Below are 16,813 nucleotides of genomic sequence, written 5' to 3'. Positions count from 1 at the left end.
TCGGGAAATTTGCACAGCGTGTGGGTAGAGAAGGTGTGCCTATATTGGGGAAGAAGGGCCCTCTATACTCGACTCTCTCCCTACATTTACTAATCTTGGGGCCACTTTCCTCAGAGCAGATCCCAGGAATAAACAGGAATAGACTGTCTGGACCCTCACCCCGATATCAATCAAACCGTGTAAAGCTGCACGTAGCTGGTGTGTCATTTTTCTCAACAGCATTGGCTCCTGGTTAAAGGTCTATGCAAAAATAGTTATAGATATTAGTTTACAATTTTGTTTCAATTATTTCCTGCGGGCAGAAAAGTCAGCCATGTAAGACAGTACAGGGCAATCCTCCTTCACCACCTTGTAAAAATACACTATATTCCAGCACTTAGAGCCCTTCGAGCCGATGTTTTTTGATGTAAATTTCTGAAGCAGCCAAATAGATCCACCTGAAAATGTATGCCTACTTCACAGAGGTCATAGGACTACTTGTCATCTGTATATCTTTTCTTGGGCCACAAGACTGCTTATTCAATTGAAGTACATTATTAATGTATCTATATTTCTATATCTAAAGGCAGACGGCTTTGATCTGGGACTGGAACTGGTAGATTTCCAGCCATGATACTAAAATTCCAACTAGCTATCCAGGTGGCCTGTGCTCACCTGTCTGAATAAGAGGTCAATAATGAAGATTGCATTCATTAAAACACAGCTAAACCTCTCCCAGTTATCCATCCTGTATCTGATTCCTGGTGCCATAGACCAACGCAGCAGGTGAGATATAAACTCAAGTCTATAAAGATGGCATGTTTTATGTGGTAGCGCTGGTCAAAAAATAATATAGATAAGGAGACTGATTTCAGCAGAAAACAAATTTTAATGTTTCTGTGATAAAACATACAAAAATATTCTGCTCCCTTTCTGAGCAACGCTTAAGTATTTCAGACACAAGTATATACAGAGATGGAAAATAAACCCTCTGCTGCATTTCATGCCTTGGAAAATTAAATTTTAGAACAACTTCAATAAAATTTGCAGTACTGCTTTGGGAAAATGAACTCTTGCGACAAGTACAAACTTATTTCTTTGCTGCATCATGCTCCAAATGCTTTTTTGTATTACTGTTTTCCAATGGACAAAGACAAATTAGAATAAAAATGTCCTTGAAGAAATTACAAAATTAACTACAATAAAACAGGAATCAAGGCTATCAAGATTCAGAATAAATTTAGTTTTGAATTACTAATAGCAAAAAATCCTGCTACATTTTTATGGCACACCTATCTAATATTCTTTCCATTTTAATACACTTCATAACAGGTTATTTGCAATTATGTATGGCCCGGAATCTGAAAGGACAATTCAAAGGTCCCAGGTCTCACAACACAGCTAGCTTTGCTCAGTTGGGATACAAAAAAACTACTTGTGTCAGAAATAGCAGGTAGCTCACTCTCTTTGAACTTTATCATCGAGCCATGCTATCTTCAGAGCCACGACTAGTTAGTTCATTTTTGATTACCCAAGATTTTCTCTCTTTATTTCATAATGTAAGATGTCATAAATAAAGCTGAACCAAACAATAAAACTGTTTGTGGCTACTCCCACACCTGGAAGTGAAGCAAGCTAAGCGATTTCTGGGCAAAACTCTGGAGACTTCCTTATGTTTCATCTTCGACTTTCCAAAAACACTCATGAACTGCTTACAGTTTCTGACGTCAGAAGCTTGCTGTTGGATATGGAAACAGACCAGAAGTGACTTTTCAGGTTGTACACATTAATTAGGGTACAGGTGCTCTTTAAAGGAACAATGGGCAAGTTTTAAGACCCATGATGAATATAGAGTATCGTAGCATGATATGCACCCAAACTTAAGCTGGTTGATCTTGGAATCAGAAGGATTTATTTACATAATAAAGAAACTCTGTTGCTCATATATTGGAAGAAAGTTTGAGGGATCTGCAATGTTTTCATAAATCATCATGTCCCCTGTAAAAATTACAACAGATGTCAAAACATTGGAGATTACATTTAATCCTTTTGAGTGTTTGTTAAAAGACTGCCCCTCACCCAACATTTGACTTGGCTGATTCATACATAGAAGTGTTAATTACTGGTCATCATCAAGTTGTTGCAGGAGAGTTCGCCTTCGTTTTTCCAGTTCACCCTCACTTAGCTCGCTATCAGAGGTTTCCCAATTTGCCTGTGGATAAAAATTACTACAGCAGTCAGCTTCAACAGCAATTAATTGTCCGTATTTCAGTAATGCACTAGCATCAAATTCTATTTGAAAATAACACAAATACAGGTAGCTCCTCATTTAAATCAATGATTCTTAAGTCCAGAGTTTGTGTCCATTAACTTGTAGTAAAACATTTTTTTAAAGTTACTTCACATGGCTCAATTTTAATTTCAGTAAATAGTTACATCTGTATTTATTTTATTTAAAAAAATGTATTTTGAATTGTCATTTTAAAAGCAGTCCTCATTCCAAATAATACAGGAATGTTTGAGGCGTCATGTCAATAAAACTAGAAGATTAAAAGATGGATAATTGGGATTGATAAAAACCAACCATTTATTGACAAGGGCCATCAGGGAGACTATTGGAACTTGTTAAGGTCCAGGGCTTAGAGAACCCCAAAGTGTATCATGGAGTTCACCTGACCCTTAACTTTGAATTTACTGTGGTTATGGGGAACACACGGGCCTGCCTTTCAGGTATTATTCAACAGAGAGTTACGGTACTTTTAAATTAAAACAATGTTTATTTATGAAACCAGTTAACACTTTATAAACCCACAGTAAACATCTTAACAACTATCAACACCAATAAATCAACAAAGAATACAGTGCTCCATAGGCAACCCGTAATAAATTCCCAAACAACATCCGGAAGACAAAAGATCCCTTTTTAAAAAAAATTTAGATTACCCAATTATTTTTTCCAATTAAGGGGCAATTTAGCGTGGCCAATCCACCTACTCTGCACATTTTTGGGTTGTGGAGGCGAAACCCACGCAGCCACAGGGAGAATGTGCAAACTCCACACGGACAGTGACCCAGAGCCGGGATCGAACCTGAGACCTCAGCGCCGTGAGGCAGCTGTGCTAACCACTAGGCCACCGTGCTGCCCTAAAAGATTCTTTTTTAACCACAGAGATCAGGTTTAAATTCTCTAATGAGAGCAGCCATCCCTTTGAAATCACCCAAATGAACACTCTTTAGTTTGTAGAGAGATCCATGCACATCTGCTGGCTTTCACTGCAGCTCTTCGCTCTGAAAACAAAACTAAAAACTCACTCTGTAGCAGCCTGCTCAAAAAAGAAAGTAAAGCAGATAGCCCAGCTCCACCCATGCTCTGACATCACTGATAAACACCCATTTCTTAAAGACCCATTTCTTAAAAGTACTCTCACATGACAAACTGGAAACAAACCAACATGGTACACAATATTGAGGTGGTAAAAGCTATCCAGATATTGAACAGAAACATTGGTCTCACATTTAGAACTAGTAAAAACATTGGAGTAAAAAATTGAAGATAACCATTCCGTAAAAATCTTAGCAACATGTTAACATGAGAAAGCAACATGCCAAGTAAACATTGAAAGCCCTAATAGAATATATCTAGAGTTCCAAATTGTCAGTAACAAAATTCCTCATGAACGGCTGGTACATGAGTCTAAGGCAATGTATATCGAGATTTCTCCTGAGGTTAACTTTTAAGTTAGGTTACAGTAATGAGGATACAGTAATGAGGAGAGCAATAATTGATCAGGAAATGGTGTTGCCATTCAGCTAAAGTGGAAAAATTGCTGAAATGATAAAAACCATAGAAGAATTAAGCTTGCAGAAATATAAATTCCAGGAAAGATTATTCGAATGAACAAGAAGGGTGTTTGATTAAGTATTTTGGCAAAGTTAATAAAGTCCCACATCCTCATGCCAAAATTAAATTCACTGAATACATCTACAGTCACCCCAAATAATCAAAAGGTCACATACTGTGTCTTTGTTGGTGGCTTTTCTGGGTGATTTGTGCTTTGATTGCGATCTGTGTCGGTTTCTTTCTTTTTCATCATCCCTGCTTCTTTCCTTATCTCGTCTATCCCGGTCTCTTTCCCTTTCCCGTTCACGTTCTCGTTCTCGCTCTCCTTCAGATTCAGGAGTCATCTATGTAGTGAAGCAGTAAAAGGAATCATTATTTTTTCAACAACTCAATGCGTTTGGTTATATTCATTATTATTTAACAGTTATGGATAGAATAAAAAATTATGTATTTCTAGATTTGTGTGAAATTTATGCTTTCCCAAATGTGGCATGGTCCTCCAGTATTCAATTTACAAAAAATTGAAAATTAAGAAAGCTGGTGGTTCCAATCCATGATCAGTACCACATTTAACTGGAACCCTTGACCCAGCATCAATATGGGAAGAAAAATCAAATCTCTTAGAGATAAGGCCTTGGGTTATAATTTATTTTAACTTAGTATAGCAATGACAACATTTAAAATTATTAAATATGATTCCCCCAGTTTCTCTCACTGGATCTTCCTTCATATTTAGTCATAGAGATTCACAAAAATCCTCCCTTCAAATAGTATTACCCAACTCTGTACAAATAAAATTTTATATATTATTTTCTGACTTGCTTTACATGCTTTTCTATTATTTACTGAATGACATTTTACTAAATTGTACAGTTCAGATCAAAATATCTTAAATATTCTAACATCTGTCTACTCAGAAGGAAAAGGAAAAAAATAATTGTAGTTCACCAAATTTGATAACAATCTGAGATCAGAGCTGTATTGCAAGATATTCCATTGGAAGAAACTCTCTAAAAATTAGTTAAACAGAAAATTAACTTTAAACAAAGAACAAAAACTCTTTTGCACTATCAATGTTAATAAGTGAAGGGTAGACGAATGGAGCAATGACTAGGTCATGCTAAGTTTGATGTTAGACAGTCTGAAGATTATTGAGGAAAGATATAGGTGGTGAGGAATTCCATTAAGATAATGGCCCAGTTCTTCTGGTCAGCAACAAAGCCACAGCAGTGTGACCACAATTAAAAGTATAGTTTTACCTTTTTTGACTCTCCAGCTGGGACTTCCTGTCCTGAGTGAGGAGAGAGAGACATTATTGGGGGGATCCACGAACAGGACTGGCAAGGAGAAGGAGCAGCACCTTAATGATGTCACCAGCTCAAGTAACTTCCCTTAAAGTCAGCATCCTTGCAGTGTCATGGTAAGATTTTTAAATGTAAGGCTTTTTTAACAGTTGAAGGCTCTTATTTGTGGGATGAAGCGGTTGATCACTGTCAGGAGGGGGAACCGAGGGGACTGAGTATTGTCGGGATGCAAGGTGAGCATTGAGGAAGAGTATTGTTGGAAGGGCCGAGAATTTTTGGAGGGGGTTCGGGGATGGGCGGGGTGAGCAGTTATTTTTAAAATTTTCCTGATCCAGTTCCCGCTGTGAATCTTAGACACAAGACAGTGGGAATTGGATGGGGTAAATATCTGGGCAAGTAGTGTTGCGTTTCTGGGTTCCTTTACATAAACTCACCAATCACACACACTGGATTGGAAAACTGTAGCTCGGTTCAATTTATTTCAAGAGTCAAACTTTTATATACAACTTTACGAGATAGCTCAGCAGACAGGTCAACTTTTGGGATTCAGCAACCACCATTACTCACAGTAACTGCCGCATCACTCATACATACCATTAACCGGATCACATACAGTTTTACTCCTGGTTCCTTTATTATTTGCATATTCCCCAAAGTGATATCACAACATCCCCTTCTCTCCCCCGCTCCCCCTCCCTCTACCCCGCCCCCAAGATAACATTGCACAAATTAAAAGTACATATACAGTTGGGTGGCTGCAAAAACTATTTCCACAAAGTATAGATCTCTGTGCATCATTTGAGAGTTTAAGAACTCTTAGGTTTACTAACCTTCCTGGCCCTCGTGGTGATGGGGCCTTCAAGACCGAGACTTATCACTTTGATGTTCTTGACTTTCAGGTGCATTGGCATCCTCTATTATCGGAGGCCGATTGTTTTCATGGTGGTCTTCCATGATTTCACTTTCCAAGTTCACCTTTGCATGTGCTCAAGACGCCTTCCACACATGACTTCCACCGACGACGAGCCCATTTCTAGAGATGTCACTTTCATGTATAACACAGCAATACTGGGATCTTGGGCCGTAACTTCCTCTGATTGCCGCTTTGTGTCCGATTAACTGCATGAAATTTCTTTCATGCCTGTCTTGCCCTAGCTGCTGTAAACCAGGCAAGTTTACATGGCCATTGAAACTAATAGTCCAGGGAGAAGGTAAGTATCTAAGGTAAGTGGATAGGATTTGGACCATGAGGGGGATGAGAGTTTGGTGAGTTGATATCAGACATCAACGGGGAGGGGGGGGGGGGGGGGTTATTCTGTGTCTTTACAATGATTACCCAGAAGCTAAGGGGTATTAATTCTTCTACATTTTTCTGGACAATTAGATATGGAGCACAGCCAGAACCATTGGAAATTTTCAATTTAAATTGCATTTTCAGATGATTCCCAACACAGGACAATTGCTCAGAGGAAATTTGCACTTCCAGGTAATTGCCATGCCAACATTTACCTTTGAACCTCTGAGGATTCCCCAGTTCATCTTTGGGATACCCACCAAATTTGATTCCGGGAAGCTCGAACGTTTCGGCTCATTTTGAACCTTTGCACTTCACAATTTATGCCATAACAGTGCGGGCCATTCAGTTGGCAAGACCATTGAATATGCAGTAGTGTGGTGAGCCTGTCATGTGATTTATGCCCCATTTGCACACATGTCCCTCAAAGATCCGCCAATATATTGTGACCGTTGCCTGACAAACTTTAAGTGTTCCAAACGGACTGAAGTTTGGGCTCGTGTCCACCATGGATGCATCTGAAGTATCGTTCAACTGTCTGACGATAGCAAACTTGGAAAAGGAATCAGCGAATAGGAAAAAGTCGCCGCCGCAAAAAAATCTGTTGCAATTTTGATCAAGGGTGCAAGGGAACCTCGTACGGGTGTAATGATTTTTTATGTTGGTGTGTTTGGGGACTCTGGAATGCTTTGCACGTTACCTTCTAAATATCCTTGTTGGTTTACGGTCAATATACAGGTTTCCTTGCCAGGTATCATGTTCACTCTATGCCCATATGTCCCAGGTGTAACTGTAACAATATGCTCTGGCGAGTGCTTCCGGTACAAGCACCTACTTTCCTTGGAAAATCATGCCTCCTGAAATACCTAGTTCATCTCTGTATGACCAAAAACATCAGTGTGTCAGGCACTTGTATTGTGCCAAGCCATACTGCTACAATAACTTTCCATAATGCCTTCAGTCGTGAATCATTTGCTGTTTCCACCTGAAGTTGGTTGCACTTGTGTTGACCAAAATTCATCAGATCGACTGAGTACATCTCCTTCAATGTCAAGTAAAGCACCCAGCTATTTTTCCAATTCGGTAACCTGTTCAGTGTGTCTAAAGTAGCCAATATGCTATCTAGTTTGAAACATCAAAGTCTTATTTTCACTCAAAGTTGCTGTAGCCTGGGTAGTGCACTCATCAGTAAATTGTGCCCAATCATTTGCAATGGTTTGCAGTCAGTTTCCAATTAATCACCAAATAGGTACGTGTGGGATCTTCTGATATCAAGCACCAAAGCGAATGTCTTGCGCTCTAGTTTGAATAATTGCATTGCACTTGGGAGCCAAATGCAATTGGGTTTCTACCTTGCACAATGCACATTCCTCGCCCTTTTTAAGAAGCATCGATCTCTATGACTGCCTCCTTTCTTGGGTCGTAGTAATGCTTTTGTCCTACACAATGACCTCCATGTTCGAGGTTCGACATGAAGATGGCACAAAGGAACTGGCTGAATCCTGCACCCGATATGTGCATAACCCTCTCCTCCTGTTAACCTGATTGGAATGAGCTTGTGAGGACCAAGCAGGCTCTTCTCTCGCATAATGGTGGTTCGCGAATTTCGGCAGGCGTGAGTCAAGAAGGTCGACTGGCGGGAGTGCCGAAGGTTGGCCGGTTGGTAAAAATGGAAAAAAAGTTTGAAAAACACTGCCTTAAAGTGATACCACAACATAAAGGATATTGATTTCAAGCCCATTGACTTCATGTAATGTCAGAGGCATTCTCAAAATAGCCAATCGGTAAAATTCTTCCCATTAGAAGTTTATATTTCCTGGAATGTTCAAGTTCGGACTTCCTCAGGGTCCCAATGCACAGCAGCAAATGTCTCAACATTTACTGCCATTGTCATTGGAAGATCTGGGCCAATGAGTTGGAGTGGGCCCAGATGCAGGAAGGAGAGAGATTATGTAGAATGGTAAAGCTTAGAAGGAACAAGACAGGACATTTCAGAACAGCAGCGACCATAGAGAGAAATGTTAAAGGACAGAGCTAAGAAAGGACCATGTCTCAAGAAGACATGGTTTAAGATCATCAGTTTCTAATCAGTACTTCAACATTAAACATCTCATCTCTACAGGCACTAGTAAATTACAGAAAATATAGATGCAATTACTTACAGACTTGCGTCTTCTCTTTTTGCCCTTTTTCTTGTGCTTTTTAGACTTTTTGTAACTTCGCTCTAAGAATGAGAGAAAATATATAAAACCTGATTTTTCTGAAATCTTTTTTAGTTAATAGTGAAAGCATTAACAAAGTTTAGATTACCTGACTCTTCACTCGAGGTTCGGTCTGAGGGGGACTTTGAATGGGAACGCTTCTTTTTCTTAGAATGGTGATAGTCATCATCTTCTGATTCCGAGCCCTTTAGGGTTAAATACAGGTGCCTGTCAATGGAGTTGCAAGGACACGGAGATAGAAGGCTAGGTTTTATAGTTTTAGGCTGGAACAATTATGTTAAACCTTAGAAATGGCTCAAGAAAGCATCTCACACCCTTTAAGCAGTCCCTGACAAATATGGAAGGGGAAGGCAGAAAAGAAAAATGAAACGCAAAGACCAGCCACCCGTGGGAGCAGCTCACAGCTAATTCCATTTAAATGACTGCTGAGATGATGGTAATGTTGCATGAAATTTTTGTGAGAATGCTAGATTCAAGGTCAGAATGACAAGGGTATGGAGCCCATTTTCAAGCACACTAACTGTTAGTGTCCTTGGATGTAGCAGCTCTACACTGCATGACAGCTGTAAAAAGCACATCTCTGCATTTGAAACTTTGCTGATCCAAATCCTGTAACTCAGTTCGCCATGGCTGCCACCAGATTATTGGTGACATCTTTTCAGGTGCAACCAGTGTTTACTGGCTGTTGAAATACCTGGATGTATCTTGTTTCATTTAAGACCATCAAAATAGGTTTGTGGTCTGTCATGCTTCCGGATTGGCCAATTTTCTATAAAAAGGATCTGATTGTGATTCTTTTAAACATGCACTTTAAGTTAAACATTTTCTAAAGGTGTTAAATTCATAGAGTAACAAACTGTCAGCTACGTGTTAGGTTCCAGATGCTCTAGATGGTGGTGATGGCTCATTAGTTTTGTTAAAAGCTGTAGCTGCAGTCAGGCATTCAAAAAAAGGGAAAAAAGAGACAAAGACACAAAAAGCAGCCTGATGTTTGTGATCAGGGCAGTAAATGCATTGAAGCAGTGAAGACCAGCAAAAAAAGCTGGAAAGGCAGGATACCTTAGGGGAAGGGATTCTGTCCTGGACAGAGTGCACTGAGATTGCTTTAGTAAAATAAGTTGACTCACTGAATCAGGACAATATTGTGTTCTCTGTGTTATTATTACATAAATACAGATTGCACAAGATGAACTAAGCAATTCTGATCATAGCCAGTACTCTACATTTCTTCCTACTCTGCAATAGCTCATCCAAAACCTGGCTGCACATATTTTATTTCCAATCAGCATCAATGCACCTATCACTTTTGCTATCACTACCCTACATTAAACTCTGGTTCAGATCACAAGGGTGTTTCATTGTGAAATTCCCCGATCCAAGTAAATACAGGGCAATGAGAGTCAACCAAGAGTCAGTTCTTCACTGAACCCAGAAGATATCCACGGCAGATCTGAATTCTAAGCTGCGTGCTTCTATGAGGGTGTCCAATATTAACAAGTGCAGGATTCACATATCTTACTGGCGCCTTTGAATCTACTGTTGCAGCTTACTTAGTATGCACATTGTACTATGGGGTGGGCAAACAGCACTTTCCTGTCCTTGATGTCCATCGATACATGCTCTTCGTCCTCTTCCAAACAATTTTAGATAGAGGGAGGTTTATTGTAATATTTATTGTGCCAGTAATAGCGTTTGGTGGAATTGAACAATCAACACACAAGCCCATGTAAATACATTTAATAGGAGAAAAACAAAAGATGACCAAAATAATCAAAAATGTCAAGTATTAAATTTACTTACCTGAGCCACAGTTGATCCCTAGCAAACCTGAATGCTCATTCCACAATACTCGGGAATGGCACCAGGAAATGCCTGAACCCCAGAAGAAAATGAAGTGCAGGGCACTCCAGCCTCAAAAATATTTTAAACGAGGCGCCAACCTGTTTCAAACAGGCATTCCAGAGTTCTTGTCTGCAATTAGTACCATACTTCAGAGGAAAATTCAGGGCTTAAGTGTCTGCTTGTGCATTTGACCAAAAGCAATAATTAAATTTGCAGACCATGGTATAACATCAGTAGGTTTGCGTTCAATCGGTTTATCAATCAGTTCACCAAACCATACCATTTTGATAATTAAATCAAAATGCAAGCACTTACTGAACGAGAGCGAGAATGCTTCCTGTGATGCTTTTTTGACTTCTTGGAATGTTTTTTGCTCTTTGAATGATGATGCTGGCATTCATGCTATTGCATAAAGGAAAAAAAAACTTGGATGACAAACAGCTAACAAACGATACATACCTGTGCAGCAAGACAGATAAATTATTTTTGGCAACAGAAGCTCAACGTTAGCCTCTAATAAAAATTCTGCAAAGATAAAATCCAACCACACAAACTTAAAAACTGAGGTCAGGAGAAATTAAGAGTATATTGATGAATTCTGCAATGGATTTTTAGATGAAGACTTTTTTTAAAAAAAACTTTATTTGGCCACAGGGTGTGAGCATCGCTGGCTAGGTGCCCATCACTAATTGCCTCGAGAAGGTGATGGTGATCTGCCTTCTTGAACCACTGCAGTCCATGCGGTGTAGGTACTGTTACAATGCTGTTAGGAAGGGAGTTCCAAGATTTTGACCCAACAACAGTGAAGAAACCACGATATATTTCCAAGTCAGGAGTGTGTGGGGCTTGGTGGTGTTCCCATGCATCAGTTGCCCTCATCTTTCTAGATGGCAAAGGTCATGGGTTTGGAAAGTGCTGTCAAAGGAGTCTTGGTGAGTTGCTAAAATGCTTCTTGTAGATGGTACACACAGCTGCCATTGTGCGTTGGCAGTGGTTGGAGCGAATGTTTAAGGCGGTGGATGGGGTGCCAATCAAGCAAGCAACTTTGTCCTGGGTGGCATTGAACCTCTTGAATGTTGTTGAAGTTGCATTCATCCAGGCAAGTGGAGAGTATTCCACCACACTCCTGACTTGTAGACAGACATCCTTTAGGGAGTCAGGAAGGGGCTACTTGCCACAGAATCTCCAGCATCTGGCTGACTCTGGTAGCCATGGTGTTTACATGACTGACCCAGTTATGTTTCTGGTCAATGGTAATGTCCAGGATGGTGACAGTGAAGTATTAAACAATGGTAATGCCATTGAATGTCAAGGAGAGATAGTTAGTTTCTCGCTTGTTGGAGATGGTCATGCCCGGTATTTGTGTAGCGCGAATGTTATTTGCCACTTATCAGTCCAAACCTGAATGTTGTACAGGTCTTGCTGCATGTGTGCACGGACTACTACTGTATCTGAGGAGTTGTAGCTGCTATTGCCAACTGTATAATCATCAGTGAACATTCTCACTTATGAATTTAGGATGGAGGGAAGGTCATTGATAAAGGAGTTGATGATGGTTGGACCTTGGATACTACACAGGGGAACTCCCACAGCAATGTCATGGGGCTGAAATGATTTGACCTGCAACAACCAAAACCATCTTTCTTTATGATAGGTATGACACCAACCAAGGTTTTCACCCTCATTCCCATTGACTTCAGATTTACAGGGGCATCTTGATGGTACACTAGGTCAAATGCTGCCTTGATGTCAAGGGCAGTCACTCTCACCTCACCTTTTGAATTCAGCACTTTTGCCCATGTTTGGACCAAGGCTGTATGGAACCCAAACCGAGCATCAGTGTGCTGGTTATTGCCATGCAAGTGCCACTTGATGGCACAGTCGATGGCACCTTCCATATTTTGCTGATGATCTCAAGTAGACTCATGGGGGTGTTAATTGGCCAGATTGGATCTGTTCAGCTTTTTGGGACAGAACCTACCGAGGTAATCTTCCACATTAGCAGCAATAACCATAAGACATAGGAGCAGAATTAGGCCACTCGGCCCATTGAGTCAGCTTCGCCATTCAATCATGGCTGATATTTTCTCATCCCCATTCTCCTGCCTTCTCCCCATAACCGCTGACCTTATTAATCAAGAACCTATCTATTTTTTTCTAAAGACAGTGATTTCGCCTCAACAGCCTTCTGCGGCAAAGAATTCCACAGATTCACCACCCTCTGGCTGAAGAAATTCCTCCTCATCTCTGTTTTAAAGGATCGTCCCATTAGTCTGAGATGGTGTCCTCTGGTTCTAGTTTTTCCTACAAGTGGAAACATCCTCCACACGTCCACTCTATCCAGGCCACGCAGTATCTTGTAAGTTTCAATATGATCCCCCCTCATCCTTCTAAACTCCAGCGAGTACAGACGCAGAGCCCTCAACCTTTCCTCATACGAGAAGTTCTTCATTCCAGGGATCATTCTGGTGAACCTCCTCTGGACCCTTTCCAAGGCCAGCACATCTTTCCTTCGATATGGGGCCTAAACCTGCTCACAATACTCCAAATGGGGTCTGACCAGAGCCTTATGCAGCCTCAGAAGTACACCCCTGGTCTTGTATTCTAGCCCTCTTGACATGAATGCTAACATTGCATTTGCCTTCTTAACTGCCGACTGAACCTGCATGTTAGCCTACAGAGAATCGTGAACAAGGACTCCCAAGTCCCTTTGTGCTTCTGATTTCCTAAGCATTTCCCCATTTAGAAAATAGTCTATGCCTAAATTCCTCCTTCCAAAGTGCATAACCTCACACTTTTCCACATTGTATTTCAACAGTAACTTCATTGAAGCCTACTTGTGACAATAAGCAATTATTATTTGCCACTTCACTGCCCACTCTCGTAGCTTGTCCAAATCCTTCTGCTGCCCCCTTGTTTCCGCAATACTACCTGTGCCTCTACAGAGTTGATTGGAAAAGGAGCCTGGTCTTTGAATTCTTTCAACAAAATTGCCTGTTCCCTAGTAGGCTGTCACAAGCTGCTCAAAAACACCATCTCTGAGACATTCCACAAATTCCTTTTCTTGGGATCCACTACCAACCTGATTTTCCCCAGTCCACCTGCATATTGAAGTCACCCATGATTATTGTGATATTGCCTTTTTTACATGCTCCTTTGTATCATTTGCAAACTTAGCAACAGTGCTTTCAGTTTCTTCTTCCAGATCATTAATGTATATTGTGAAAAGTTGTGGTCCCAGCACAGACTCATGAAGCACACCACTAGTCACCGGCTGCCATCCTGAAAAAGACGCCTTTATCCCCACTCTCTGCCTTCTGCCAGTCAGCCAATCATATATCCATGCCAGGATCTTACCCTTAACACCTTACCCTTACCCATGGGCGTTTAACTGATTTAACAGTCTCCTATGCGGCACCTTGCCAAAGGCCTTCTGGAAATCTAAATAAATCACGTCCACTGGTTATCCTTTGTCCAACTTCCTTGTTACCGCCTCAAAAAACTCCAACAGATTTGTCAGACACGACCTCCCTTTGACAAAGCCGTGCTGACTCAGTCCTATTTTACCATGCACTTCCAAGTACTTCGCAATCTCATCTTTAATAACAGACTCTAAAATCTTACCAATGACCGAAGTCAGGCTAACTGGCTTATAATGTCCCGTCTTCTGCCTCCCTCCCTTCTTAAACAGTGGTGTTAAATTAGCAAATTTCCTGTCCTCTGGGACCCTTTCTGCCTCCAGTGATTCCTGAAAGATCATCACCAATGCCTCCACAATTTCCTCAGCTATCTCTTTGACCCTGGGATGTAGTCCATCAGGTTCAGGTGACTTATCCACCGTCAGATCTTTCAGTTTCCTCAGAACCTTCTCCTTAGTAATGGTCACTGCACTCACCTCTGCCCCGAGGTTCTCCTGGAGCTCTGGCATCCCACTGGTGCCTTCCACCGTGAAGACTGATGCAAAGTAACTGTTCAATTCGTCTGCCATTTCTTTGTTTGCTTTTATTACTTCTCCAGCCACATTTTCCAGTGGTCCAATATCTATTTTTGCCTCTCATACCTTTTATATATTGAAAAAAACTCTTCCTATCTTCCTTTATATTACTAGCTAGCTTGCACTCATACTTCATCTTCGCCCCCTTATTGCTTTTTTAGTTCTCCTCTGCTCGCTTTTAAAGGCTTCCCTATCTTCTGACTTCCAACTAATCCTCCCCACATTGTATGCTTTTTCTTTAGCTGTTATGCTGTCCTTGACATCCCTTGTCAGCCATAGATGCCTAGTCCTCCCCTTAGTATGTTTCCTCCTCCTTGGGATGAATTTCTGTTGTGCCTCCCTAATAACCCCACAAAACCCCTGCCATTGCTGTTCCAGTGTCTTCCCTGCAAGGCTCCTTTTCCAATCAACTCTGGCCAGCTCCTCCCTCATGTCTTTGTAGTTACCCTTATTTAATTGTAATACCGTTACATCTGATTGCAGCTTCTCCTTCACAAACTGCCGGATAAATTCTATCATTGTGGCCACTGCTCCCTAAGGGTTGCATCACCTTAAGATCCCTAATCAAGTCTGCCTCATTACACATTACCAAATCCAGAATTGCCTGTTCCCTAGTGGGCTGTCAGAAGCTGCTCAAAAAAAAATCTCAGACATTCCACAAATTCCTTTTCTTGGGATCCACTACCAACCTGATTTTCCCAGTCCACCTGCATATTGAAGTCGTCCATGGTTATTGTAATATTGCCTTTTTTTACATGCCTTTTCTATCTCCTGATTCATTTTCTGCCCCATATCCTGACTACTTCTAGGGGGCCTGTACATAACTCCCATCAGGGTCTTTTTACCTTTGCAATTCCTCAAATCTACCCACAGAGATTCTATGCCTTCTGATCCTATATCGCTCCTTGCTATCGATTTAACTTAATTCATCACTAACAATGCAACCCCGCCCCTTTGCCCATCTGCCTGTCCTTTCGATAGGACATATATCCTTGGATAGTTAGATCCCAGCCCTGATCCCCTTACAGCCACGTCTCTGTGATGCCCACAACATTGTACCGGCCAATTTCATCGTGCGCAACAGGCTCATTTACCTTGTTCGGTATACTGAGCGCATTTAGGTACAACACCCCCAATCCTGCATTGGCCACCTCCCTTTTCACACTCTCCTCAGTCACTGTACCCTATACTGTGGCCATTTTTGATTTTTGACTATGGCTTCTCTGTCTTACACTTTCCCCCTTACTGCTTTTTGTTTCTGGCCCCGTTTTACTTCCCTCTGACTTCCTGCATCAGTTCCCACACCCCTGCCACATTAGTTTAAACCCTCCCCAACAACACTTGCAAACACCGCCCCCCCCCCCCTCCCCAGGACATCGGTTTCAGTCCTGCCCAGGTGCAGACCGTCCGTTTTGTACTGGTCCGACCTCCCCAAAATGTTGTAGTTGTACTGGAACAACTTAGTTAGGTGCATGGCTAGTTCTGGAGCACAAGTCTTCAGTAATACTGCCAGGATGTTACTAGGGCCAACAGCCTTTGCTGAATCCAAAGTCTTCAGCCATTACTTGACATCATGGAGTGAAACGAATTGGCTGAAGATTGGACCCTCAAGAGCCAGAGATGGATCAGTCACTCTGCACTTGTCTGAAGGTGGCTGAAAATGCTTTAGTCTTATCTCGTACTGACACGTTCAGTTCCACCATCATTGAGAATGGGATATTTATGGAGCCACCTCCTACAGTTAGTTGTTCAGTTGCATACCACTATTCACACCTGGATGCGGCAGGGCTGCAGAACATTGATCTGATCCATTGCTGTGGGATTACTTCACTCTATGTTTATTGCATGATGCTTCTATGTAGCATACATGGAGAAACGCAGCAGCAATGTGGTCCCACAATCAACAATGCGTTAATGACCAAATATTCTGCTTTAGTGATACTGGTTGAGGAATAAATGTGAGCCAGGACAGAGGGGAAAAAATCCCCTGCCCTCGTTAAAAACAGTTGACATATATTATGAACTTAAAAAACACATAATTCCATCAATCTTCAAATATTGCCAAGATAGGGTACAGGTCCACTAGTACTGTTTGCTATCAGCACCTCACCAGAGTAGCTATTATTCATGGCTTAACTTCAACTGAATGATTATTTGAGCACAACAGGAAACAGCTGAACCTAGTCTTGCCCTCATACAAAGTGTACACGTGTGCATTTTCAGCAGTAGGTACTTAATAGTGATCAGGAGTGGGAATCTTAACTTTCTTTTACCCTTATAAAACAATGCCAAGGCAAATTGTAGAAAAGCTCAGCTGTCAACAGACGTATTTGCTGA

At 41.2% G+C, this 16,813-nt stretch overlaps 1 protein-coding gene across 8 annotated transcripts in view; it reads right to left on the bottom strand.

Annotated features, from left to right (window-relative positions):
* Positions 1-848: 848 nt before the first annotated feature.
* prpf40a (PRP40 pre-mRNA processing factor 40 homolog A) overlaps positions 849-16,813 on the bottom strand; it is a 100,880-nt gene continuing 84,915 nt past the window's right edge. For 6 of the 8 annotated variants that reach the window (XM_072475406.1, XM_072475398.1, XM_072475389.1 and 3 more), the window contains 5 exons: positions 10,798-10,884; positions 8,729-8,825; positions 8,581-8,642; positions 3,997-4,164; positions 849-2,191 (listed from right to left, as the gene is read on the bottom strand). In XM_072475406.1, coding sequence (XP_072331507.1) covers positions 2,099-2,191; positions 3,997-4,164; positions 8,581-8,642; positions 8,729-8,825; positions 10,798-10,884 — 507 coding nt within the window. In that variant the 3' untranslated portion in view covers positions 849-2,098. Of the gene's footprint in view, positions 2,192-3,996; positions 4,165-5,079; positions 5,112-8,580; positions 8,643-8,728; positions 8,826-10,797; positions 10,885-16,813 lie in introns of those variants that run through there. The other 2 variants (XM_072475357.1, XM_072475382.1) reach the window with 2 other exon arrangements.

The sequence above is a fragment of the Scyliorhinus torazame genome, chromosome 2 (assembly GCF_047496885.1).
Source record: "Scyliorhinus torazame isolate Kashiwa2021f chromosome 2, sScyTor2.1, whole genome shotgun sequence".
Taxonomy (NCBI): Eukaryota; Metazoa; Chordata; class Chondrichthyes; order Carcharhiniformes; family Scyliorhinidae; genus Scyliorhinus; species Scyliorhinus torazame.
The sequence above is the reverse complement of the archived record's forward strand: the minus strand, read 5'-3'. Positions and strand labels throughout refer to the sequence as shown.